Here is a 25,601-nt window from a genome sequence, read left to right as displayed (position 1 = left end):
TTGGGATTGGCGCTCTCACCCAGCTTTTTGTACCTATGCGCTTGAGCGGGTTCCTTATTTAAACTGCATTTTTCTTTCTTGGGAAAGCACTGAACAAACCTCTGTTTGATGAACAAAAACTGGAGAAGTTACTTTGCGGTTTTTGGAGGACAAATTAGCAGTGTCTAATTCAGATTTTTAAGAGTTCTGTTAATGGGAAGTTTCCCGTTTAAAAAATAAAATAAAATGAAGACTACACGGATGGAACGCATGAGAATTTTTTTCGTAGAAAAAAAATTGTGATAGCAATTATTAGTATATTTTCTGCCCAATACCATGCAGCCATTAAAAAGAATTAAAATACATTCTATGGTTCAAAAAGGAGTTACAGGATGAGGGCGATCATTTTGAAAATTTGAAGCCCTAGGTATTAAACGACTGTAAAGAAATAACCAGTAGCCAGATTGTTAATTATACAGTAGATTTGAAGTCTGGTTGCACTTGGAATCGCTTGGAGAGGTTTTAAACATATGCCCAACGCTAAACAGAAAGAATTTAGATAATTTTAACGTGCACCCAGGGTGGGAACTACGGATATTCAAGTAGAGAAGTGGGTAGGTTCTTGGCCTCTTGAGTATTTTTTGAAATTTTCTTTGAGGAACATAGGTTTTTAAATTGAAATAAAACAAACGCAGCATTTAAATGAAGAGCTGACATACAAGCAAAGGAATAAACTTAATTGTGGGCTTCAAGCATCCTTAGAAACTGGTGCTTGTATCTGTAGACAAAAAGGGGGGAAACTTGAAAGGCTGGCTTTTAGGGACAGTGTTCAGTCACTGCAGGACTTTCCTGGAGGGTCTTCTAGGACACTCCCAGAGATCTCAGCTCCCTCCCCAGTGCACCATAGAATCTCCAAAATACTTCCATTCTAACAACTGGGAAACTGTGCTGTAATTATGTTTAGGTTTTGTTCTCCACAAAATACTTTTTTTCCCGCAAAACAATTCTGTCCTTGAGAAGTGGTAAGCATGATGAAAATTTTCGTCAAGGAAGTGAGTTATCTTCAAAGGTGAAAACGAACTATAGTGATAGTAAGCCAGAGAGAGGAGCCCTCAGCCCAGGGGGCGCTTGTCAAACTGTGGTAACTCCGCAGCCAAGTGTCCTCCTTCCCACCTCAGCCTCCTGGTCCTCTGCTCAAGTTTCTCCACTATTTTTTATTCACACACATTTAAAATAAAAATCTCAGCCTTTTTTTGGGCAAACTTTGGTTCCTTGGGTCTGTATTTAAAAAATAATAAAAACTGGGCTTCACGTTTTTTTTTTTTCAAATATAAAATTGTGCCAGGGACTATTTGGTGGGGGGGCAGGGGGATGGTTATATTTCACATGACATTGGATGGCTAGAAGATTCTGTACTGATTTGAAGCTGAGAGAATTATAGGGTAGTTAGCTGCCCCCAGGCATCAAGTTCATCTTAGGCCACTTACCTTTGTAACCAGAATTCCTCCTTTCTCCTCTTTATCTGTTTGTCTGGTACCTAGTTGTCCTACGGTTCTCTCCATGACCCTAACTTGCCTGTAGTGGTCTGAGCAGGGTTCCAAAATAACTTTTCCCTCTGTTGTCCCAAAGCCCTCATTCCATCAATTCAGTGGTAATGGAATGGTCCCTTCCATCCATCAAAAACATCCTGTCTTGAAACTTTTCTCTGTCATTTGGCATTTCATCTCTTATATTATTCACGCATTGAAATCCCAGCTTCACTACATGCTAACTGTGATTCTAGACAACCTAACCTCTCCCAGAAAATAACAGCTGTGGATATTTCAGCTGATGCTGCCTCCCTGAAACAAGCCTCTGTGCCTAGAAGTCCTCCAAAACCCAAGTGAATAGAGAAGGCTCATGTTTTATGAACCGGAGACATTTTAATGCTCTATACAAAACCAAAGCTACATATCAAGTATCAGAATGCAAATGCTTAAAAATTAAATCACATGTTTATACTTTAGAAATCACATTACCTAAAATGGACACAATGATCTCTGAAATGGAGATAGGCCTGGAGATTCCAGATTGCTTCAGTTCATTTGGCTCTCAATCTTCAGAGGATTCTCACTAACCACCTGCATCCTCACACAGGCCCAGCGGTCTTATGCAACTGCCAGCTTGAACCCTTAGGTTCGGCAACAGTCCCAGCTGCAGGGTGTTCAGACGCAAGTTCACGAAGCAGTCCAAGTTCACTGAAGACCAGGGACCTGAGTTCCCAGGGTCTGCTGAGCCAAACCTCCTTTCATACAGATGAGGAAACCGAGGTCCAGAAGCAGCCCAGAGTTACAACAAAAGTTCGCATACAAAAATTCATGCTCAGTCCACAGTTTGCGACTCTAAAAACATTAGTATACATACAGGTTTCTTTACTGTGGGATGGGACCCGAGTTGCTTCTGAAGAATACGCAGTAGGAGGGAAGCACACAGGAAGGAAGGGCGTTTCAGCCCGAAAGGAGGGGCTGAACTCCGGGGCGATGGCATACCCAGGAGCGTTCACCCACATCCACTGATTCACAAGCCCGATTCTGTGAGACAGGATTATTAAGGGGGGGCGGATTCCCAGGGCAGACAGGCAGGACATGAGTAGTGAAGACTGAGCCTGACCGAGAAAGACCTGCAATATTCTCCCAGGGGACTTGGGGGGTATATCCTGCAGGCAGTGGGGAGTCAAAGGATTATGAACAATGGGATGGGTTGTATGAAAGGATTTCAGGGAAACTCAGGTTAACTTCCAACTTGGTGAGCGAAAGCAGCCATGAGACATGCATGTGTGTGGGGATGAATGGCAGGTGGCTAGATATGCAAGAGGCCAGGTCTGCGGAATGGGTAAAATAATTAAAACACAGGGATCAGTCACTCACTAAAACGTTCACTGCATGGCCTCTCTGTGTCCTAAGGTGCGGACGGAAGCTAGGATACAGCCATGAATGAGACACGCAGCCTCTGCCTCTTGGAGCTCATGACTAAACTGGAGAGAGAGAGAGAAAGGAGGCACTAGAGAGTCATTTCAATGCTACAGAAGAGAAGCAGAGAGTCTCTGAGCACTTAGAAGAGGCTGACCTAGCATGGGAGCTACGGAAAGCCTCCCTGTGTAAGTGATGCTTGAACCAAATTCTAAAGGATGGCAAGGACTTACCTATGTGGGGTGGAATAGAGGGTTCCAAGTGGAGAAAACAGCAGCTCAAAGGTATAAGGAGCAAGGAGGAAGGTGGGAAGCAAGTGCAAAGTAAACACATGAGGGCATCAGGGCCCAGAGTGATCCAGGTTAAGACCGGAGAATGGCTTGCGGATTCCAAGAGATCAGACTGGCTACAGACAACAGTCTGGGGAAATAAGAGGACAAGACCACACCTAGCAATTCTTGACTAAACCAAGAAAATAAGTCATAACACCAGCACCAAACTGAGGGTGCCGAGGGTGGGGTAATCACCAAGAGAAACGCGGGATAAAAACAGCACACAAATGGAGTTGGATGCCCATGTTTTGATAACAGTTCAGGAAAGTGTTTTTTTCAGAAAACAGCGATCTTATAAAAAAGAAAAGAAGACTCACAAGTATCAAGTAAGCAGACTTAAATCTTAGAAAAATTATATACATATATATACAAAACAAACGGAAGAAACATGAGTGCCAAGAATAATGCAAAATGGTAACCATTAGTGCAATGCTACAAACGCTCAGGGCTCTTTAGAAACTGTGTTGCAAAGCAGTCCTTGTGTTTTGAATCATCCTTGTGTCAAAAGTATACAAATTTTGTTAAAGTTGACTCCATTACCAGCGATATTTTTACGGGTTTGTTATACAGACTAAAGTCACGGTGCACCACTCTGTTATTCACCTGTAAGATAAAAGAACAAACGGTCCAAATGAACTGTAAACCCCTCAAAAGCCTCTTAGTAAACCCCACAGAAGGTGAAGGCAGAATTCTCTGACTGCACCAGGAAAAGCAAAGGTCACCCACATCCCACCGAAGGCGGCACTGTGGCTGGAAGGTGAAGTGAAGTGTGCACAGCGTGCTAAGTTGCTTCAGTCGTGTGCCACACTTTGCAGCTCCATGGACTGCAGCCCGCCAGGCTCCTCTGTCCATGGGATTCTCCAGGCAAGAATACCGGAATGGGTTGCCAGGCCCTTCTCCAGGGGATCTTCCTGACCCAAGGTTTGAACCCTTGCCTCTCACGTCCTCTGTGTTGGCAGGTGGGTTCTTTACCACTAGCGCCACCTAGGAAGCCCAAGTGTGCACAGACCTGGGTTCCAGTCTCAGCTTGCCCCTGGTAACATTGCGCAAGACAGTAACCTTCTCTGAGCCTTGGTAACTTATGGTACACTGAAAGGATTGGGTTATGTGATGTCCAAAGTATTCAATAACTGTGAATTCCAGGGCTGGTTGTAGGCTCACCTATCATCTGCTGCCTCGTGAAGCTGTAAGGGCCTTTAATGCAATGTCACTTCACATTCGTTTTTGGACTTTCTTGCCAGTGTCTACTCAGCAAGGACTTTAAAAATGAAAAGTGTTCATACCATATGACCCAGCAATTCCACTTCTGGGTATATATCTGATAAAAGCAAAAACACTAATTTGAAAAGATATATGCACCCCAATGTTCATAGCAACATTATTTACAATTGCCAAGGTATGGAAGCAACCTAAATGTCTATCATCAGATGAATGGATAAAGAAGATGAGGTATGTACACACGCACGCAGATGCATACACACACACACACAGAGACAGAAATACTACTCAGCCATAAAAAAGTGAAACTTTGCCTTTTGCAGCAACATGAATAAACTTGGAGGGTATTATGCTAAGTGAAATAAATCAGACAAAGAAAGATAAATACTGTATATCACCACTTTGAAGTGAAATCTAAAAAGTACAACAAACTGGTGAATTAAAAAAAAAAAAAGAGGGAATTCCCTAGCAGTCCAGAGGGTAAGACTCCGTGCTTTCACTACAGAGGACATGGGTTCAATCCCTAGTTGGGGAACTAAGAGCCTGCATGCCGAGTGGCTGGAAGCAGACTCACAGCTGTAGAGAATCAACTAGTGGTTACCAGTGGGGACAGGAAAGTAGGGAGGGGCAAGATAGGGCTGGGGCAAAAAAGAGTTCTGGAATTGAAGACGTGTATGAAATGAAAAGTTATGGAAATGAAGACGTGTGTAAAACATTTGAAAATTGTAAAGCACTATAGAATTTAAAGAATCTTTCATTCAATTAAAAAAAATCAGCTTTCAATTAAAAAATGAATGCTGTTCAAAAAAGACTTAATGAACACCATTTGGCAAAACAATTTTTCAGTTAGCCTAACTAAAATGGATTTCTACTTAGGCTAAATCTGTCTTTATTATTATATTCTTGAGATGCTGACAAGAAACTATTTTCTTAAAGAGAGAAATGGAATAATATAAGAGATTTTGGAATATGGTTGGAATGACTGTCAAAATCGTATTTCTTCCCTTTAATGTTCCAAATAGGAAAAGGAGTGCGTCAAGGCTGTATATTGTCACCCTGCTTATTTAACTTACATGCAGAGTACATCATGAGAAATGCTGGGCTGGAAGAAACACAAGCTGGAATCAAGATTGCTGGGAGAAATATCAATAACCTCAGATATGCAGATGACACCACCCTTATGGCAGAAAGTGAAGAGGAACTAAAAAGCCTCTTGATGAAAGTGAAAGGGGAGAGTGAAAAAGTTGGCTTAAAGCTCAGCATTCAGAAAACAAAGATCATGGCATCCAGTCCCATCACTTCATGGGAAATAGATGGGGAAACAGTAGAAACAGTGTCAGACTTTATTTTTGGGGGCTCCAAAATCACTGCAGATGGTGACTGCAACCATGAAATTAAAAGACGCTTACTCCTTGGAAGAAAATACCAACCTAGATAGTATATTCAAAAGCAGAGACATTACTTTGCCAACAAAGGTGCGTCTAGTCAAGGCTATGGTTTCTCCTGTGGTCATGTATGGATGTGAGAGTTGGACTGTGAAGAAGGCTGAGCGCCGAAGAATTGATGCTTTTGAACTGTGGTGTTGGAGAAGACTCTTGAGAGTCCCTTGGACTGCAAGGAGATCCAACCAGTCCATTCTGAAGGAGACCAGCCCTGGGATTTCTTTGGAAGGAATGATGCTAAAGCTGAAGCTCCAGTACTTCAGACACCTCATGCGAAGAGTTGACTCATTGGAAAAGACTCTGATGGTGGGAGGGATTGGTGGCAGGAGGAGAAGGGGACGACAGAGGATGAGATGGCTGGATGGCATCACAGACTCGATGGACGTGAGTCTGAGTGAACTCTGGGAGATGGTGATGGACAGGGAGGCCTGGTGTGCTGCGATTCATGGGGTCGCAAAGAGTTGGACACGACTGAGCGACTGAACTAAGCTGAACTGAACATTCCCCCCTCACCAAAAGCTTACCTCAAAATGAGGTGAAAAAGAATTCTGAAAGCTCTTAAGCATCATATGTAAAGCATTAACATTATATTTTTTTAAAGAAATAAAAATTGTTACCATACCTTGGGAGGTAAGAAGTAAGTTTGTTCATTTAGTAACTAAGTTGTGTCTGACTCTTTGCAACCCTGCGGACCATAGCCCTCCAGGCTTCTCTGTCCCTGGAATTTCCCAGACAAGAATACCGGAGTGGGTTGCCATTTCCTTCTCCAGGGGATCTTCCTGACCCAGGGATCGAACCTTCCTCTCCTGCGTCTCCTGCATTGGCAGGTGGATTCTTTACCACCAACCACCTGGGAAGCTCCTAAGGAGTAATACTGAGTGATTGTGATTAAGGCATGAGCTCTAAAAGCACTTTGTCTGGACTAGAAAGCCGAGGCTGCCACTTTCCTAGCTCTGCATTTGTAACAGGGGATGGGAATCAAAGCACCTGCCAGAGGGTTGTTGAAAAACTTAATGTATTAATATTTGTCAATTGCAAGGAACAGTAACCGGCACAGAGTGAGCTGTTCAGGAGGTGCTAGTACTGCTGTTACTGTGCTCATTTACAACCTTTTCTAGTTAGCTCTCTTCAGAGATAAAACTCCCAGATTAATAAGAAAATAACTCTTTAATCCTGATATGGTAAACCACTATCATCAGGCCCTCCTCCAAACTACAGTGTGTACATAAATCTGCTATAATTCCTGGCCCCACATTCATTCATTGAACATTCAGTATTGGCTACACGCTGGGCAGACAAATGTAAGATAGTGTTGGTCCTCAAAGAAGCCCTCTGGTTCTCCCCTCCTCCCGGGGGAGATAAATCAGGTTGGCAGGACCACAGTGCAGGCAGAACTTCCAAGCTCACTAATAGCCAACTCACTCGTGTTCTACTGAATGAAGTGTCACTGTCCCTTCTCCACTGGCGCCTGGCTCAGCCATGACTTCCGCCACAGCCCTCTCAACTCACCCGCCCACTGTTTACAGGCCACTTCTGAACCTCCCTCATGCTTTCATGGCTGAAGGCAATCTTCTCATGAAGATGTTCTCATCAAGCGCATTCACTTTAGATTGGATGGAGCATGTGTTCACTTGGGATTTACTTACTATGGTAAAGAAGTCAGCGAGGTGCCACTTATTCCCATACTGCTTAAAGACTTCGGTCATCTCCTTGATCATCACAGAGCCGGTGCGGGGATCCCGTAAAGCAACATGATCTATCAAGGGAAAAAAAAACCAACACTTTATCCATTTCCCCCTCTACTTGCAGCAAACTTGTTCTTTACTCCATAGTTAAAACCTAGAAAATGGCTTTGAACTGATAATACAGAAATACTGGCATTATGGAAAAGGATCTAAAAAAGAATATATGTGTGTGCTTAGTCGCTCCGTTGTGCCCGATTCTTTATGACCCCATGGACTGTAGATCGCCAGGCTCTTCTGTCCATGGGGATTTTCCAGGCCAGAACACTGGAGTGGGTTGCCATGCCCTCCTCCAGGGGTTCTTCCCAACCCAGGGATCAAACCCAGGTCTCCCTCATTGCAGGTGGATTCTTCCCCATATAAGCCACCAAGGAAGCCCCCAAAAAGAATATATACGAACCACTTTGCTGTACACCTGAGGCTAACACAACACTGTAAATCAAATATACTTCAATAAAAACTTTAAAAAAGAAACACTGCGTTAAGACGGAGAATCCCCACGGACAGAGGAGTCTGATGGGCTCAAGTCTATGGGGTCGCAAAGAGCTGGACACAACTGAGCAACTAAGCAGAGACAGAAGACGCGTGTGACCAAATTACACACAACCTCTCAAGGGGAAACTTTTAAATATGCATTTTTTATCTAGCTCCAAAGTTTTCAAATATACACAAAGAAACCAAAGTTGAATGACCCCCCTGAATAATCATCCCTCAGATCCTAGAGTTATCAGTTTTCGTCATATTTGCTTTATTTACCCCCTTTCTGGGCTTCCCAGGTGGCGCTGGTGGTAAAGAACACCTGCCAATGCAAGAGACACAGAGATGCAGGCTCAGTGCCTGGGTCGGGAGATCCCCTGGAGGGGGTGTGGCAACCCACTTCAGTGTTCTTGCCTGGAGAATCCCACGGGCAGAGGAACCTGACGGGCTACAGTCCATGCGTCAAAGAGAGCTGGACACAACTGAGTGACTTGGCACGCACGCACACATCCCCTTTCCACTTTTTTATTGCTGACTTTTGCTCTAGCATTTTAAGCTAACCCTAAATATATCCATATGGAATTTATTTGGGGGTATTCAAGGGTTTGACTACTGATTTGTGCTTATTATTAGATTGAAAAACACAAAATATGTCTGTATAGTGTGGAAGGAATGTGAAAACGGCACTCTGTCATAGTAAACCTGGGTTGGAACACAAAAAAACACAGGACATGTTTGCAACTTCAGGGTATGCAAAGGTTTCTTACAACACAAAAGGCATAAACCATAAAAGAAAAAATTTGATAAACTGGACTAAAAACATAAAATCGTTGCTTTGCAGCAGGCGAGGATTCTACTACTGAACCACCACTGAATGCTTACAAAACTTTTGCTTTTAAGAAAATGAAAAGCCAGTCACAGAGTGGGAGAAAATATTTGTGTCTTGTATCAGAGAAAGGACTAGTATTCAGAATATACGTAACTTAATAAGAAAACAAACAACCCAGGGCAATACTGGGCAACAGGAGATACGTGAATGGCCAACAGGCACGTGAACAGGTGGTCAAAAAAAGGGCCCATACAAATAGAAAGAACAATATTTTTATTTATTTATTTAGTTTTGATCATACCACTGGGCTTGTGGGATCTTAGTCCCCAAACCAGGGATTGAACCTGTGCCCTCAGCAGTGAGAGCACGGAGTCCTAACCACTGGACCACCAGGGAGGTCCCTCATTCTTAAATAACCACAGTTGCTACCGGGCTGTGTGTCCCTGTTGGGCACTACATGACCTCTCCACTTAGGACACCACAATGGTGCTTGCTCTTTAGCTCAGCAACCCTTCAAAACTAGGTACCCCTAAAATATGATATCAAAAAAAACAGAGCACCATCTAATTTTTGGAATCGTAACTTATCTGAGCTGGTGGTTCACAGAGTTAAGTATAGCTGTGAGACTTCACTGTGGCCCCCTGATTTAGAGACTACAACACTAGGGTGTATGCCCAGAATTGAAACTGCTGGTTATAAATATATTTTTAATTTTCTTGGTATCACACATTAATCTCCAAAGAGGCAATATAACTTGCTCTCATCAATGGTATATGGAAGTACTCGTTGCCTCACAACCCCAGACATATTTGGTACCGCCTCCTTCCATCGGGTAAAAATGGGTGACCCAAGGCAACTCCTTGGTGGTCCAGTGATAAGGACTCTGAGCTTCCACTGCAGGGGGCACGAGTTCGATTCCTGATCAGGGAACTAAGATCCCACATGCCGCACACCATGGCCAAAATAAAAAGATAAAAAGAAATGGGATCATGAAATTATAAAAAAAAAGGGGTGACCCAAAAGATTCACCTTACTACATATTCCAAGTTTTTCCACTTTGAGCACTTGGAAAGTGTGTTAGTCACTCAGCTGTGTCCGACTCTTTGTGACCCCATGGACTGTAAACGGCCAGGCTCCTTTGTCCATGGAATTCTCCAGGCAAGAATATTGAAGTGGGTAACCATTCCCTTTTCCAGGGGATCTTCCCAACCCAGGGATTGAACCGGGGACTTTCGCATTGCAGGCAGATTCTTTACCATCTGAGCCACCAGGGAAGCCTTTGGGCACTTTAAATATTCCTCCAGTTATAAAACTTAATTCTTGATTAAAGCAAAAAAGCTAAATGCTATTCTGGGCTAACAGAAATGAATGGAAATCCCCAAGGCAAACCATTTCTCCAAACGGAGAAACTGAAATTTGAACTAGGAGCAGAAAGTGAACAGGAACACCAGAGTCGTGCTGGGCCTAAGGAGAGGTGCCAAACCTCAAAGATGTGCCTGGGGGAGGGAGATAAATTTAAGATTCTCACAGAGGCCCACATGGGTGATGATGCTCTCCAAAGGCAAGCATGCCAGATTTATGTCTCCAGGAGTAAGAGATTAAGATTCAACAAATGAGCTAGGAGTTCACACACACAAGGAAACAAACCCCCAAGAGTGACAGGCAACAGAAACCACCGTAAGAGAGATTCCCAAAGACTTTAGATATTGGAAGTATAAGAGACAAAATATAAAACAACTGCATGAAATGCTTAAAGATACGAATGAATCACAAGGAGGATCAGCAAAGACACTGTTACGTGATCAGCCAGATTTGGGTGTAAAGTGATTTTACCACCTATAAACCTTCCTTAAATGAGTTTCTAAAGAACATACTTCATGAAGAAAGAATATGGTCTGAGATCCAGGACAGACTAGAGAACAAAGGAAGTGGTAAACACAGCGGTAAATAAGCAAACATACAGTGGAGAAAGAAATGGCAACCCACTCCAGTGTTCTTGCCTGGAGAATCCCAGGGATGGCAGAGCCTGGTGGGCTGCCGTCTATGCGGTCGCAGAGTCAGACACGACGGAAGCGACTTAGCAGCAGCACAGTGCTTGTCACCCTAGTACCTGCCAACCTATCTGATGAAAATGTGTTGGGTTAATGTCTTCATTTAGAAGAAAATTAGGATAAAAGGAATGTAAGAATACATAAGTAATTTCATATAAATAGATACAAAAATGAAAGAATTAGCATTCTAAGGTTGTTCTGTGTATCATCAGGAAGTAAGAATAAGCTTTTTATAAACTTTAGGTTAAGTGCACACATATAACATTTCAAGGGGAACCATGAGAAAAAGAGATGTGAAATTCATACCTTCCAAGCCAGTAGAGAGATAAAATGTAATAGTAACAAATCAAACTCATAATCAGTCAAAAACAAGAGCAATAAAACTACCATACTACTGTATATACCAACTACACTTCAGTTTTTTAAAAGAAAAGCAATAAAGGAGGGGGACTAAAGCAAATAAATAGTACCAGGTATAATGGTAAAAGTGTAACTGTATCAATAGTGACAATAAAGATAACTCGTCTTAACTCACCAGGAAAAAGTGGTATCAGATTGGATTAAAAAACAAAATCCAGCTATATTCTCTTTAAAAGACCACCTAAAACATAAAGACCTAAACAGGTTAATAGAAAAGGTCTGAAGGAGATATACCAGGCAAATATAGAACCAGAATAATATATTCTACAGTACCTATATTAATATCGGAGAAAAACTAATACCATAAAAAAGCATTATTGGGGGTAGAAGGTTCACTAAACAAAGATTATAATATCTATGCCACCACAAAGTATAACAATTCTAAAATCTTATCCCTCGACTCAAAACAAAGAAAACAAAAATAGATAACGGAACTACAGAAGAAATTGACATATCCACCATGATAACACGACACGCTAACACAGTATCTCAGTGGTTGCTAGGTCATTGCTCGCTACTAGGTGTCCTTATCTTAGAAGACACGCTTTCTCAAGTATCTGCATAGCTCACGCTCTCACGGCCTTCAACTCTACGCAATAATCAGCTTCTCAACGGGAACATCTCTACACATCACTTTCTAAAAAACTACAACCTCCATCCTGCCCCTCAATACTCCCCCTCCTTGTTCCTGCATTATTTTTCTTCATAGCACTTATCAGCAGCTAACATATTTTGTTTCCGGCATTTATTTCACTGAAGGGTAAACATCATACAGAAAAGTGTGTGAAGCATACTGGAGTGGGTTGCCATTTCCTTCTCCAGGGGGATCTTCCCCGCCCAGGAACTGAACCTGGTCTCCTGTGCTGCAGGCAGATTCTTTACTGACTGAGCTACAAGGGGAGCCCTCTGGGTACATAACAACTCAATAAATTTTCATCAGATGAACACAGTCCCAGACGTGGCCCCCTCATCAAGAAACACGACGATACCGGCACTTCACAAGCACCCTTTTGCTGCTGTGGCCATAACACTCCACACACCACACCCTGACGATGAGCAGCACCCTGACTTGCACCTCCCACCACTGACTAGTTTTGCCTGCTTTTGCACTTCATAGAAGTGGAATCATAAAGAAACCCAGTGCCCACTTTCTGTACGTGTTTATTTTCTGTCTCCCTCCCCAGAACGTAAGCTCCCTGGAGGCAGAGATTTTTTGTAAGCTCCCTGGAGGCAGATTCTTTTGTTTGATACCAAATCTCTAGTCTTCAACATAAATAGCCAGCACACAGTCACAAAATTCATTCATTCAACAAAACTGGAGGTCAAGTTACATTGTCTTGACCCTTAACTGTTCCATAAAAATTCTGTGATTAGTTTGTCAAATTCCATGAAAAAACACTTTAGAATTCAATTTACAAACTAATTTGGGGGAAAAAAAAAAAGTCATTTCCATTGTACTACAATTTTCAACCATGAGCATGGTACGTCCAACCACTGATTCAGGTCTTCCTTTATGTCTTTCTAGAATGTTCTCTCATTTTCCCTAATGAAGTCTTGCTCGTCTTTTGTTAGGCATTCCTAGACATCATTCACTAAAGCAAGACAAAGTAATATGGTATCTTTTTTCTTTTCTCTTTTATGTCCTACGTGATTATTGTTACTGTATTCAAAACTATTGATTTCTAGAATACTGATCCTTCTGTTTCTGTTCTTAATGCCTTAGCTAGGACTACCCAATGCCATGTTAAAGAGCAGGAGTGAGAATGGGTTACAGCTATTTGGGTTACACCTGCTTGCCTTACACATAACTTTAAAATTTTCAGCTTCATGAAAGTATAATTGACCACTTATATCATCCATACATATTTTAAGCAAATGGTTTAGTAAGTTTTGACATGTGTATACTTAAAACCAACATAATGAATCCAGTCCTCCCCCTCCAACGCTCTCGTGGCCCTGGCAGTCAGTCCTTCTTTGCCTCTTCATCCCCATCTGCAAGTAGTATTGATTTGCTGTCTGATAGACTAGTTTGCACGTTGGGGAATTTTATATTCATGGAACCACAGAGTTACCTGCTTTATTCTGCCCGGCTTCTTTCAGGCATCAGGAATACTTTGACCTTCATCTACGCTCTAGCATGTGTTAGGAACTCACTGCTTTTATTGCTGAGTAGTACTTCACATATGATTTACCACGATTTGTTTATTCTTTCAAGTGCTGGTCCTTTGGATTGGTTCCAGTCTGACTATTTCAAATAAAGCTGCTGTGACATTCACGTGCAAGTATCTATCAGGACATATGCTTTCATCTCTCTTGGGTGAATAAAGTTACATCTGACTTTAATGGGGACATTTTCATTTTACATTTCTGTCCTTATTTTCCTTTGCTTCCATTTCTTCACTAACATTTTATCTTGAATTATATATATATATATATATATATACACATCTGTATATATGTTTTATATATACACACACACATGTATATACATACATAAGCTATTTTAATCCTTTTTCAAGAAAGTCAGTAGAAAAACAGCTAAATATATGCCCTTGACTTCTATTTTCTCTACATTTTCCTATTTCCCTTCCATGACTAAATCAAGTCCACTCCTTCAGCACACAACACTCTTTTGGATTTTTATTAGTATTAATTATAAAGATAATGTAATCAACATCATATTAGTAGTAAGATTAATTTTTTAACTTATTATGCCAGTTATTACAATAAGCACAACACCTGCATTCATAATTTAATTTATAAACATCCCAATGACATAAGTAAACTTTATCATTCTTATTTTGCATAAAGAAACTGACATATCTAGAGGCTAGAAAATATAAAGGTCTCAAAGACAGCAGAGTTGGCTTTGGGTCAAGATTTTTCTCACATGAAAGCCAATGATCTTATTTCATATGCGATACTCTGCTAAGAGGATGGTGTCTTCCTGGAAGAGATGAACAGTCAGATGCAAACCTGTCATCTCTGAAAGTGGAATAGTTTCTGAAGGGAGATGGATGGGATAATGAAAATTTCTCCCATGCACATCGATCTATAAAGCACAGATAATTTTTTTAAGAAAGATTTCTGGGAATGCCCTGGTGGTCCAGTGGTTAAGACTGCATTTCCACTGCCAAGAGCCCAGGTTCAATCCAGGGTCAAGGAACTAACATCCCACAAGCCTTACAGAGAGGCAAAAAAAAAAAAAAAAGGATTTTCAAAAATCAGTAGGAATAACCTAAACCCTCTGGATGAATGTGTATCTTCAAGCCTATCTTACCTGCTTGGGTGGGATATATGATGAAATAGTCACTAAATGTAGGCAGCCTCTTCTTCTCTGATCCATCATCCAAGTCCATGGGTTCATCATCTGTTTCAACACCACTGTCTCTTCTCTCTTTTTTTTGAGGAATGAAAATACAAACTACAATAATATACCATTGACATGAATAACCTTTAATAAAAGTCATAAGAAGCTTGTATCTCCATAAGAGAAATAATTAAAACCAAAGTTACATAAATCAAAAATTACTCCCACAAGCCATCTAGAATCACATGAATGATGGGACATCCCCCAGAAAATTGTCCACCTCTCCCTCAGAATTTGAGGTTCTCAGATCCACCTTATGATTTTAATGACTTAGACCTTCTTCAGCCTAAATTAACCATCCTAACCCAGGTAAGCTGTCACTCCATCCCTTTCTCCCAGCTCAAAGTCCCTAGTATGCTATATAACGTAAGATACATCAGCTAAGGATCTGATGTATCTTCAGTTATATAATTAATATAATTATTAAAAAATAATTTTTTAAAACTCACTTTTCTTTCCTCAATCATCAACATGAGAATTTCCTGGAAAGAGAATGATACAAAGACATCTCCACTTACCTCCTCTGCAGGCCTGGATTATAAAGATTTTCGGTTTCTCTTGAAGTGCTGGACAATTTTTATTGTTAAACATTTCAAAAATATCTTCCAGGCTGACTTTTTCACCATCTTTCATTTTGATAAAACCTTCTTCTCCATGGGACATAAGAGTAACAAGGCAACATCCAATGTTATCTTTAATTTCATTTAGCTCATCACGAAATGATGTTATTTTTTCAAGTAAGTCCTGTAAAATAGGATAACATATTAAAAAAGAACTGGAAGTAGAAAAAACCAGAAATCCAAGAAATAGCTTCTTTACAAGGTGAATCAATGAGATGACAAATGTGAAAATACCTACATCTCTCGTAGTGTCAATATGACGTATCACTTCCCTTTTGGTTGCTTTCAGACTTCATATGATTTATTCTTTTACCAATGGCGGTTCTTGTTTGACAAAATTATGGCACTTCTGATTCTTTACCATAAAATATAACAAAACTACACTTCCCCAAAGAACTAATATATTTAAATGCTACATTATTAACTTATTTTATTTATTTATTTTTAAATTAATTTATTTATTTTAATTGGAGGCTAATTACTTTACAGTATTGTAGTGGTTTTTACCATACACTGACATGAATCAGCCATGGGTGTACATGTGTTTAACTTATTTTAATATAAAAACTATTTTATAAAATTAATACCCTCAGTAAGCTAGAAATGGCAAGGAATGGAGAGTCTGCCCAATCATATCCACTTGCCAGAATCTATCAAGAGGCATCAGCAGAATCAATTCCCCTATAAAGGCAAGCAAGACAGGAATGGCTGCTCTCACCATGTAGCACCAAAGATCCTGACCATTTCAATACAGTGCAGCAAGAATTAAACGAACTACAGACACTGGAAACAAAGCCTCATTACTTACAGAAAATATGACCTGCTAGAAATATATTCAATAAAAACCTACTAAAAGTAGAGATCTGCAAGTTGATCAGATACAAACTCAATTTACAAAGATCTGCTGCTGCTGCTGCTGCTAGGCCGCTTCAGTCATGTCCAACTCTGTGCACCCATCCCCCGCCCCCACAGACATTCCCTAATTACCCAGGAATAAAACATTTAAACCGGATAATGGAAAAGGGATCCTTTGGAGGTCATAACAAAAGGAGAACATTACCTAGGGATCAACCTAACAAGAAATGAATATTATCTAAGTGAAGAAAATTATTTAAAAAATCTTCAGTGAAGAGGCAACATAAACTCTGACAGCCTGAAGTTCCTGATTGAGATGACTCAATACTATTAATTTGTCAATTAACTCCAAATTAATCTCTAGTCAATGTCATATGAGTTAAAACCTCAAAGGATTTCTGTGAAACCAGATGGTTCTCAAGGTCACAGAAAACAGATGCTCAGGAATAGCAAGGTACTCAAGAATAGCAAAGAACATTCAGATGTAAAAAACAAAGGCAAACAAATAAAAACAAAAAAAAACAATGAATGGGAGATAGATCATCTCAGCTGTCCAAATGCACTATAAAATCATGGTGAACAAAATACGGATATACCAGCGTTAAATATAAACAAATATATGAATAGATATTTTAGAATTCAGAAATCAATCCAAATACACATAGCGGGATTTAATATATGACAAGAATGGAATTTCACATATGTGGGGATAGGATGTACCACCAACAAATGAGAACTGGCTTGGAAATAAAGTTAGGCCTCCCACCTCACTGTTTCCGTGAACAGAAGGCTAACCTTAACTATACAGATATTATAGATGAGGTGTATGAAACTGGAGCCTATTATACAGAGTGAAGTAAGCCAGAAAGAAAAACACCAATACTGTATACTAACACATATATATGGAATTTAGAAAGATGGTAACGATAACCCTGTATGCGAGACACCAAAAGAGACACAGATGTATAGAACAGTCTTTTGGACTCTGTAGGAGAGGGAGAGGGTGGGATGATTTGGGAGAATGGCATTGAAACATGTATACTATCATGTAAGAAACGAATCGCCAGTCCAGGTTCGATGCAGGATACAGGATGCTTGGGGCTGGTGCACTGGGATGACCCAGAGGGATGGTACGGGGTGGGAGGAGGGAGGGGGTTCAGGATGGGGAACACGTGTACACCCGTGGCGGATTCATGTTGATGTATGGCAAAACCAATACAATATTGTGAAGTAATTAGCCTCCAATTAAAATAAATTTAAAAAAAAATAAAAATAATTGAAAAAAATTTTAACTGGGGGGCTTCCCTCTTGGCTCAGTGGTAAAGAATCCGCCTGCCAATGCAAGGGATCAGGGTCTGACACCTGATCCAGGAACCCACATGCCAAGGAGCAACTACGCCCATCTGCCACAACTACTGAGCCTGTGCTCCAGAGCCCGGGAGCCCAGCCCCTGAAACCCGCACGCCGCAGAGCCTGTGTTCTGCAACAGGAGGAGCCACAGCAGTGAGAAGACCAAGCCCTGCAACTGAAAGTAGCCCCGCTCACTGCAGCTCAAGAGAGCCCGCACAGCAACAAAGACCCAGAGCAGCCAAAATAAACAATACATTTTACGCTGGGAAATCATGGGGCTTAATCAAGACAGAAAAACCAAGAAGCTGACAAACAGAAAGACTGACAAGTTTACAGCAAAAACTTCCACGCGACTTGAGACAACAAAAAGTCAAAAGGCAAGTAACAAGGCAGGAGAAAAATATGTGCAGTCTGTTCTGTCTAAAATTCAGGAAGAAGAACTACAGAAGAAGAAAAGAAAATCCGGTAAGAAAAAAGGGCAAAGGATATAAACAGGTAATTCGCAGAAGGGAAAATAATGACCAAAAGATGTTCAACCATGCTACGACAGTCAAGAAAATGAAGAAGTGAGATAATTTTACCAGGAAGATTGCTAATTATTTACAAATAAATGCTGACAGGATGTAGAGAAAGAAGTCACTTCTGGACCTTTGGGAGAATAAACCAGAAAAACATGGGCAATTATCTGTCACTTAAAAGGAAAAGATGGATTAAAAAAAAAAAATCACATAACACAGAAGAAATTCTGGTACAATCCATGGAAAACATGAAGGAGTTTGCTTTTAACTTTGAAACAAAATCTAAATTTATCGAGTACTTACTATAGGCCAGCTATTATCCTGAGAACTTTTACATAGAGCAGCTCATTTCATCCTCACCCTAGCCCTACATAATAAATTACTATAACCTCCCCATTTTAGAGAGAAGAAAGCTGTCCATTAATTTAAGGCAGAATTTCTAGACAATTACCCCACTATTGACATTTTGTGTCAGGTAACTCCTTGCCTTGGGGGCTGTCCTATGCATCGTCATATGTTCAGCCACACCTTGGTTCTACCTTGGCATCTACACTAATGCCAAGAGCACCCTCCAATGATGAAAAACAAAAATGTCTCTGTGCACTGGCAGGAGTGCACGCCGAGTCATGTCTGACTCTTTGTGACCCCATGGACTGCGGTCCGCCAAGCTCCTCTGTCAATGGAACTCTCCAGGCAAGAATACTGGAGTGGGTTGCCATTTCCTTTTCCAGGGGATCTTCACGACCCAGGGATAGAACCCGTGTCTCTTGTGTCTCCTGCACTGGCAGGTGGGTTCTTTACTGCTGTGCTACCTGGGAAGCCCAAAAATGTCTCCAGACAGTGTCAGAAGTAGCCCCTACGGGGGACAAAGTCACCCCCAGTTGAAGATTAGACTAACAACTGGTAAGAGACAGGACTCACCTCTGTTGGCGTGTGCTGTTTTCCTAGCCCTCCTGCCATGCTGTTCCTTCATATTCACTACCAATGACTCCTGGGGTCTATGAAGGACTCTCCTCTGTTATTAATCCAAAACCTGGGCAGGGCTAGACCTGGACTCAGCTGGGGTCAGAGAGGTCACAATGAAGCTCCCACCCATCCACCGCCCCTCTTCCCCTTCATCTTCTTCACGGTCATCCAGTTAAATCACAATGCAGTTTTGCCCAGGGCTCTAAGTAATCCCTCTCCATAGCTGCTCAATGCAGACTTCCAAAGAAATACAAGGAGAGATAAGAAAGCTTTCCTCAGTGATCAATACAAAGAAACAGAGGAAAACAACAGAATGGGAAAGACTAGAGATCTCTTCAAGAAAATTAGAGACACTAAGGGAATATTTCATGCAAAGATGGGCACAATAAAGGACAGAAACGGTATGGACCTAAAAGAAGCAGAAGATATTAAGAAGAGGTGGCAAGAATACACAGAAGAACTGTACAAAAAAGATCTTCATGACCCAGTTAATCACAATGGTGTGATCACTCAACTAGAGCCAGACCTCCTGGAATGTGAAGTCAAGTGGGCCTTAAGAAGCATTACTACGAAAAAAGCTAGTAGAGGTAATGGAATTCCAGTTGAGCTATTCCAAATCCTAAAAGATGATGCTGTGAAAGTGCTGCACTCAATATGTGAGCAAATTTGGAAAACTCAGCAGTGGCCACAGGACTGGAAAAGGTCAGTTTTCATTCTAATCCCAAAGAAAGTCAATGCCAAAAAATGTTCAAAATACTGCACAATTGCACTCATCTCACAGGCTAGCAAAGTAATGCTCAAAATCCTCCAAGCCAGGCTTCAACAGTATGTGAACTGAAAACTTCCAGATGTTCAAGCTGGATTTAGAAAAGGCAGAGGAACCAGATATCAAATTGCCAACATCTGTTGGATCATCAAAAAAGCAAGAGAGTTCCAGAAAAACATCTGCTTTATTGACTATGCCAAAGCCTTTGACTGTGTGGATCACAACAAACTGTGGAAAAATTCTTAAAGAGATGAGACTACCAGACCACCTTACATGCCTCCTGAGAAGTCTATATGCAGGTCAAGAAGCAAAAGTTTGAACCACACATGGAATAGCAGACTGGTTCCAAATTGGGAAAGGAGTACATCAAAGCTGTATATTGTCATCCTGCTTATTTAATTTATATGCAGAGTACATCATGTGAAATGCCAGGCTAGATGAAGCACAAGCTGGAATCAAGATTGCCGGGAGAAATATCAATAACCTCAGATATGCAGATGACACCACCTTATGGCAGAAAGTGAAGAAAAACTAAAGAGCCTCTTGATGAAAGTGAAAAAGGAGAATGAAAAAGCTGGCTTAAAACTCAACATTCAAAAAATGGAGATCATGGCATCTGGTCCCATCAGTTTATGGCAAATAGGTGGGGAAACAATGGAAACAGTGACAGACTTTATTTTCTTGGACTCCAAATCACTGTGGATGGTGACTACAGCCATGAAATTAAAAGACACTTGATCCTTGGAAGAAAAGTTATGATCAACCTAGACAGCATATTAAAAAGCAGAGACATTTACTTTGCCAACAAAAGTCCATCTAGTCAAAGCTGTTTTTTCCAGTAGCCATGTACGGATGTGAGAGCTGGACTATAAAGAAAGCTGAGCGGGGAAGAATTGATGCTTTTGAACTGTGGTGTTGGAGAAGACTCTTGTGAGTCCCTCGGATGGCAAGGAGATCAAACCAGTCAATCCTAAAGGAAATCAATCTTGAATATTCGTTGGAAGGAACGATGCTAAAGCTGAAACTCCAATACTTTGGCCACCTGATGCGAAGAGCCAACTCATTGGAAAAGACCTGATGCTGGGAAAGATTGAAGGCAGGAGGAGAAGGGGACAACAGAGGATGAGACGGTTGGATGGCATCACCAACTCAATGGACATGAGTTTGAGCAAGCTCCGGGAGTTGGTGATGGACAGGGAAGCCTAGCGTGCTGCAGTCCATGGGGTCGCAAAGAGTCGGACACGACTGAGCGACTGAACTGAACATGACAAAAGCTCCTATATCCATCAGGGAAGCTCGGTTAGAATTTCATGAGGACATTCAGGTCCATCGCTCAGCGTGCCCTGGTTCCCAGGTAATAAAACTCAATTTTTTTAAAGAAGAAAGGAAGATTATAATATCCAACCTACAAGTTTTCCTTTTTTTTTTTTGGCCATGTCACAGGACATGTGGGATTTTAGTTACCTGACCAGGGATCGAACCCGAGCCCCCTGCAGCGGAAGCACAGAGTCTTAACCACTGGACCACCAGGAAAGTCCCAAGCTACAAATTTTCACTTTTAACTTGGTACCATTTTGTCAGGATCATGCACAACGTCTCTTCGAACTTGCACTCGTTAAGCCAATCCTTCATCAGTAGGACATCCTGGTGAGCTCCTGGCCTGTTCTTCTTCACACACATGAGGAAGGCCTTCCGCTTGCCACTTAGGTCATAACGGTACTGCTTGCAAGGAAAGCCAAGAAACAATGTTAAAACCAAACTGAATCCAAATGTGCCTTAATATGTGAAACGAGTTTAACACTGACTTCCTCTCTCGTCATGACTTCCTTTATAATTCTTTCAAATACCTTTGTCAAACTTGGACCAACAGGCCAATCTCATCTCTAAATTCCTATACATAGCCATAACTACCCGTTGAAGGAAAGTGGGAAATGGTAAATGACATAACTACATGGTGTAAGGAAAATGCAGTTATGGAAATCCGGAAGGTGGGATATTCTAAAGGACAAATAACCTGGCTTCGTCAACAAACAAGAGAAGAGGTTAAAAGGAAAGGTATCATAAATTAAGAGTGTTAAAAGACAGACTTTCAAATGTATTTGTGTCTGAATCGGAGCCTAACTCAAACAATCCAACTGTACAAGGCACAAGAAGCAGCCAAGGACATCTGTAGGCTAACTGCATCTCTACCAAGACTAAGGAATTTGTTTCTAGGCTTGCTAAATACATACTCAAGTACTGTATGTATAAAAGTGATAAGATATCCGGGTGTGGGAGAGGGTTGCTTTAAAATAACAGCGTTGAGGGAGCAAATGAAACAAGATTGGCTACATTGCTAATTGTTGAAGTAGGGCTCTAGGTAGGTGGGGCTGGAGTTTGGGGATTCATGTTTCTCTTCGACTTTAGTGTATGTTTTAAATGTTCCCTGGTGGCTCAGAGGTTAAAGCATCTGACTGGAATGCTGGAGACCCGGGTTTGATCCCTGGGTTGGGAAGATCTCCTGGAGAAGGAAATGGCAACCCACTCCAGTACTCTTGCCCGGAGAATCCCATGGCGGGAGGAGCCTGGTAGGCTACAGTCCATGGGGTCGCAAAGAGTTGGACACGACTGAGCGACTTCACTTTCACTTAGCTTATGTTTTAAATGTTCATAACAAAACAAACAGAGAAGAGTCAGAAGCCAGCAATTTATGTAGTTGCACAAGGCCATACAACCTGCGGTGCCCTGATTTGTAAAATGGAGATACTAACCATACTTACCTAATTTGGTTAATGCATGCAAAGTGGTTTTAACTGGCTAATATTTTGCTTTTTCTATTTATAACAGAAAGCAGAAAGATGTGACCACTTGAGACAACCACAAAGATGTTCATTTTCAGCCCAACAGAAGCAGCACAAAAACCATTCAAATGCTGTCTAAATACTAACTGAACTGTCTGAACTGACTAAAGTGTGTGCGTGTGCTAAGTTGAGCTCAGTCATGTCCAACTCTCTGCAAGCCCATGAACTGTAGCCTGTCAGACTCCGCTGTCCATGGGGATTCTCCAAGCCAGAATACTGGAGCGGGTTGCCATTTCGTACTCCAGGTGATCTTCCCCACTCGAGGATCTAATCTTGCATATTCTGCACTGCAGACGGATTCTTTACCACTGAGCCGGCAGGGAAGCCGACTAACGTGCAGTGTTAGAATAAAAGTCCAGATACTTACCAATTCACCATCCACACAGTCATAGCTTCTCTTTAGACTCTTTCGTGGAATCACTGAATGAATTTTTGTGAAAAGACAAAACAGAAAAGAGCATTTTTTTTTTTTCACTTTTCTCTTTAATTATGATCTGTAGTGGTTCCTGTTAACAGAAAGCAACTCCCAAGAAAACCAGTTGCCTCTTTCGTTTTGGGGCCCAGCAGGATTCAATCTCGTTTCAGATACAGGTTTCCAGGATCATGAAAACCCTCTCCCAAACTCATGAGAATGGAAACTTAACAGAACTCCTCTAGGCCTCAGTCAGATTCAGGGGCAGGGAGAGGCAGGCCAGAGATGGAAAGGATAAGGACCAATGAACATTACTGCACATGAACCTCCAGAAAAGGAGACCAAGACTTTAATAAAGAGACAAATGAAGTTAAAGACCCTATTTGATGTTTTAATTAAACAAACTTAGCGTTCAAGTATTTTGGGGGCATCTACAGTGTGTAGTCATGATACCGTGTGGTTGGTTCTGAAAAACCAAAAAAACAAAAAACCCCACTTTACCAAGTGCAAGAGATTCACAGTCTAAAGCATGATAACTATGCATGGAGAGACAGTGTAAGTGCTGTGCAGATGCAATCAAGGGAGAATCAAAGGCTTCCCCGGGCCAGTATCTACCCACAGGCCATGTTTTGCGGTGGTTTACCGGGGTCACCCATTACAAACTCAAATGTCAGCAAAGGAACATACTTGGAAACTTAATCAGATCATAAGCCCAGCCATAGTATATTTTGGTGTCTACCTCAACACGTCCAAGCTAAGTGCTGCTTTCTCTTTCTCCTTCTCTTTCTCACTCTCTCTTTCTATCTCTCTACATAGGTATATACAAACTGCCTCATATATTATACACACACACATTTATTAAATTTAGCAGGGGAAACGCTAACCTCCCCTAGCTTGTTACGTTTCTTGCTCCTAAACCACATCTTCGCAGATTTATGGCAAATGTTCTAACGGTGTATTCCAACACTGAGTTTCTCACTGAATCATCTAAAAACGTTCTCCATCATAGCCACCCGGAGGTAACTGTTCAAAATGCACCTCAGTCTTGCTGAGTCAATCTGGTTATCTCAGGCCGTCCCAGAATGGTAAACCCTGATGGCTGCTTTGGACTGGTCACTTGGACTCCGTGCCTGGGAACGATCTCTCTTCTTCCCGCTGATTCCCGGGCTCCCAGCCTCCGCCGCGGGTTCTCTCCGTTCCTCGAGGCCCTCGTCCTTCTTGCTCTGCCTCCCACAACGCCTCTCACTGATACTCGGTCCCCCGCCGCTCACCTGGGCTCCAGGGCCAAAGCCGGCCCTCACCTAGGGCCCTCCGCTCGCCAGTCTCCCCCTCCCTAGGTCAGTACCCACCCCACCCCCGCCCCTGCCCCAGTCCGGGAATCCCCGGGCGGCGGGGGCCAAACCCCGCGGTCCCGAGCACCCCCTCCTCCGGGAATCCCCGCGCACTCACCAGGGCAGTCGGTGGGGGCGCTCTGCCAGCGCGGCAGCAGGTCTGCGCGGGGTAGCAGCCGCAGCACCTGGACAAGGACGCCGTTGGCGATGGCCGGCGGGTAGTAGTGCTTGGCAAGAAGCTTGGCCAGCCCCGACGGGCTGTGGCCCTCCAGCTCCAGCTTCAGCTGGCTCACGCGCGGCTCCACTTTCTTAAGGTGGTCGCGGAAGCTGCGCAGCTCCTGCGAGGAAAGCAAGTCCAGGGTCTCCTGCAAGCGGCTCTGCAGCTCCTCTGTGGCCGGCGAGATCTTCGGAGGCGCCGGCTGACCGTCTGACCTCGAGAGCCGGCCGCTTCCCAGGCTCCCCTCCATTGCCCCCCAGCGATGCTGAAGCGCCCGAGCAGAAGAGACCTATCTGAACCCTGCGCGCCACACACGCCTCCCGCTTCTCCTCTTTGTTTTGAAAACTGGAGGCGTTTCGGCTCGCCCAGCGAGCCCGACCAGCGCGGCCTGGAAGCTCCCGCCTTCCCCGCTTCGGCCCGGGCCCCGCCCCCGATCCAGAGCCACGCCCCGCTATCCTGAGCCACGCTCCGCCCACAAGAGCTCGTCTATGGTTTAACCCCTAGAGCCCGGGATGGGAAAGCTGAGTGGTGCCCGCCCCGCAAGGCTTCTACATGGTTCTCTGCCTTGGCAGCACGTTAGAATCGTTAGGGGGACTTTTGACACTACTCATGCCCAGGCCACAACATAACCTGATTACACTAGACCCTCTGGGTGGCCGACCCAGGTACTAGTGGTTTTTAAAGCTTCCCAGGTGATTCCAACCTGCAGCCACGTTTGAGAACCACCCATCTTAGAGCGTCTATCAGCTACCTAAGCCAGTCCCCAAGGAGCAGGGGAAAACTTGGAAACTGAAAAAACACCTACAGATTATGGGATCGAGCCAGCTTTTTCAGAGGACCTGGTGACAAAAACTAGTAATTTGAATGCGATAAATAAGATGTCGGAAATGCACTGTTCAGCCTGACGGGTGTGGAAGG

At 42.5% G+C, this 25,601-nt stretch overlaps 1 protein-coding gene across 1 annotated transcript; it reads right to left on the bottom strand.

Moving 5' to 3' along the window:
- Positions 1,877-25,121, bottom strand: LOC100861209 (caspase-14). Its single transcript, XM_018038413.1, is given in 8 exon segments — positions 1,877-3,862; positions 7,566-7,675; positions 14,719-14,835; positions 15,327-15,552; positions 21,454-21,470; positions 21,473-21,605; positions 23,091-23,143; positions 24,585-25,121. Coding segments are annotated over 8 exon segments (1,107 nt in total). The 5' UTR covers positions 24,934-25,121; the 3' UTR covers positions 1,877-3,760.

Source organism: Capra hircus, chromosome 22, assembly GCF_001704415.2.
Source record: "Capra hircus breed San Clemente chromosome 22, ASM170441v1, whole genome shotgun sequence".
Classification (NCBI taxonomy): domain Eukaryota; kingdom Metazoa; phylum Chordata; class Mammalia; order Artiodactyla; family Bovidae; genus Capra; species Capra hircus.
The sequence above is the reverse complement of the archived record's forward strand: the minus strand, read 5'-3'. Positions and strand labels throughout refer to the sequence as shown.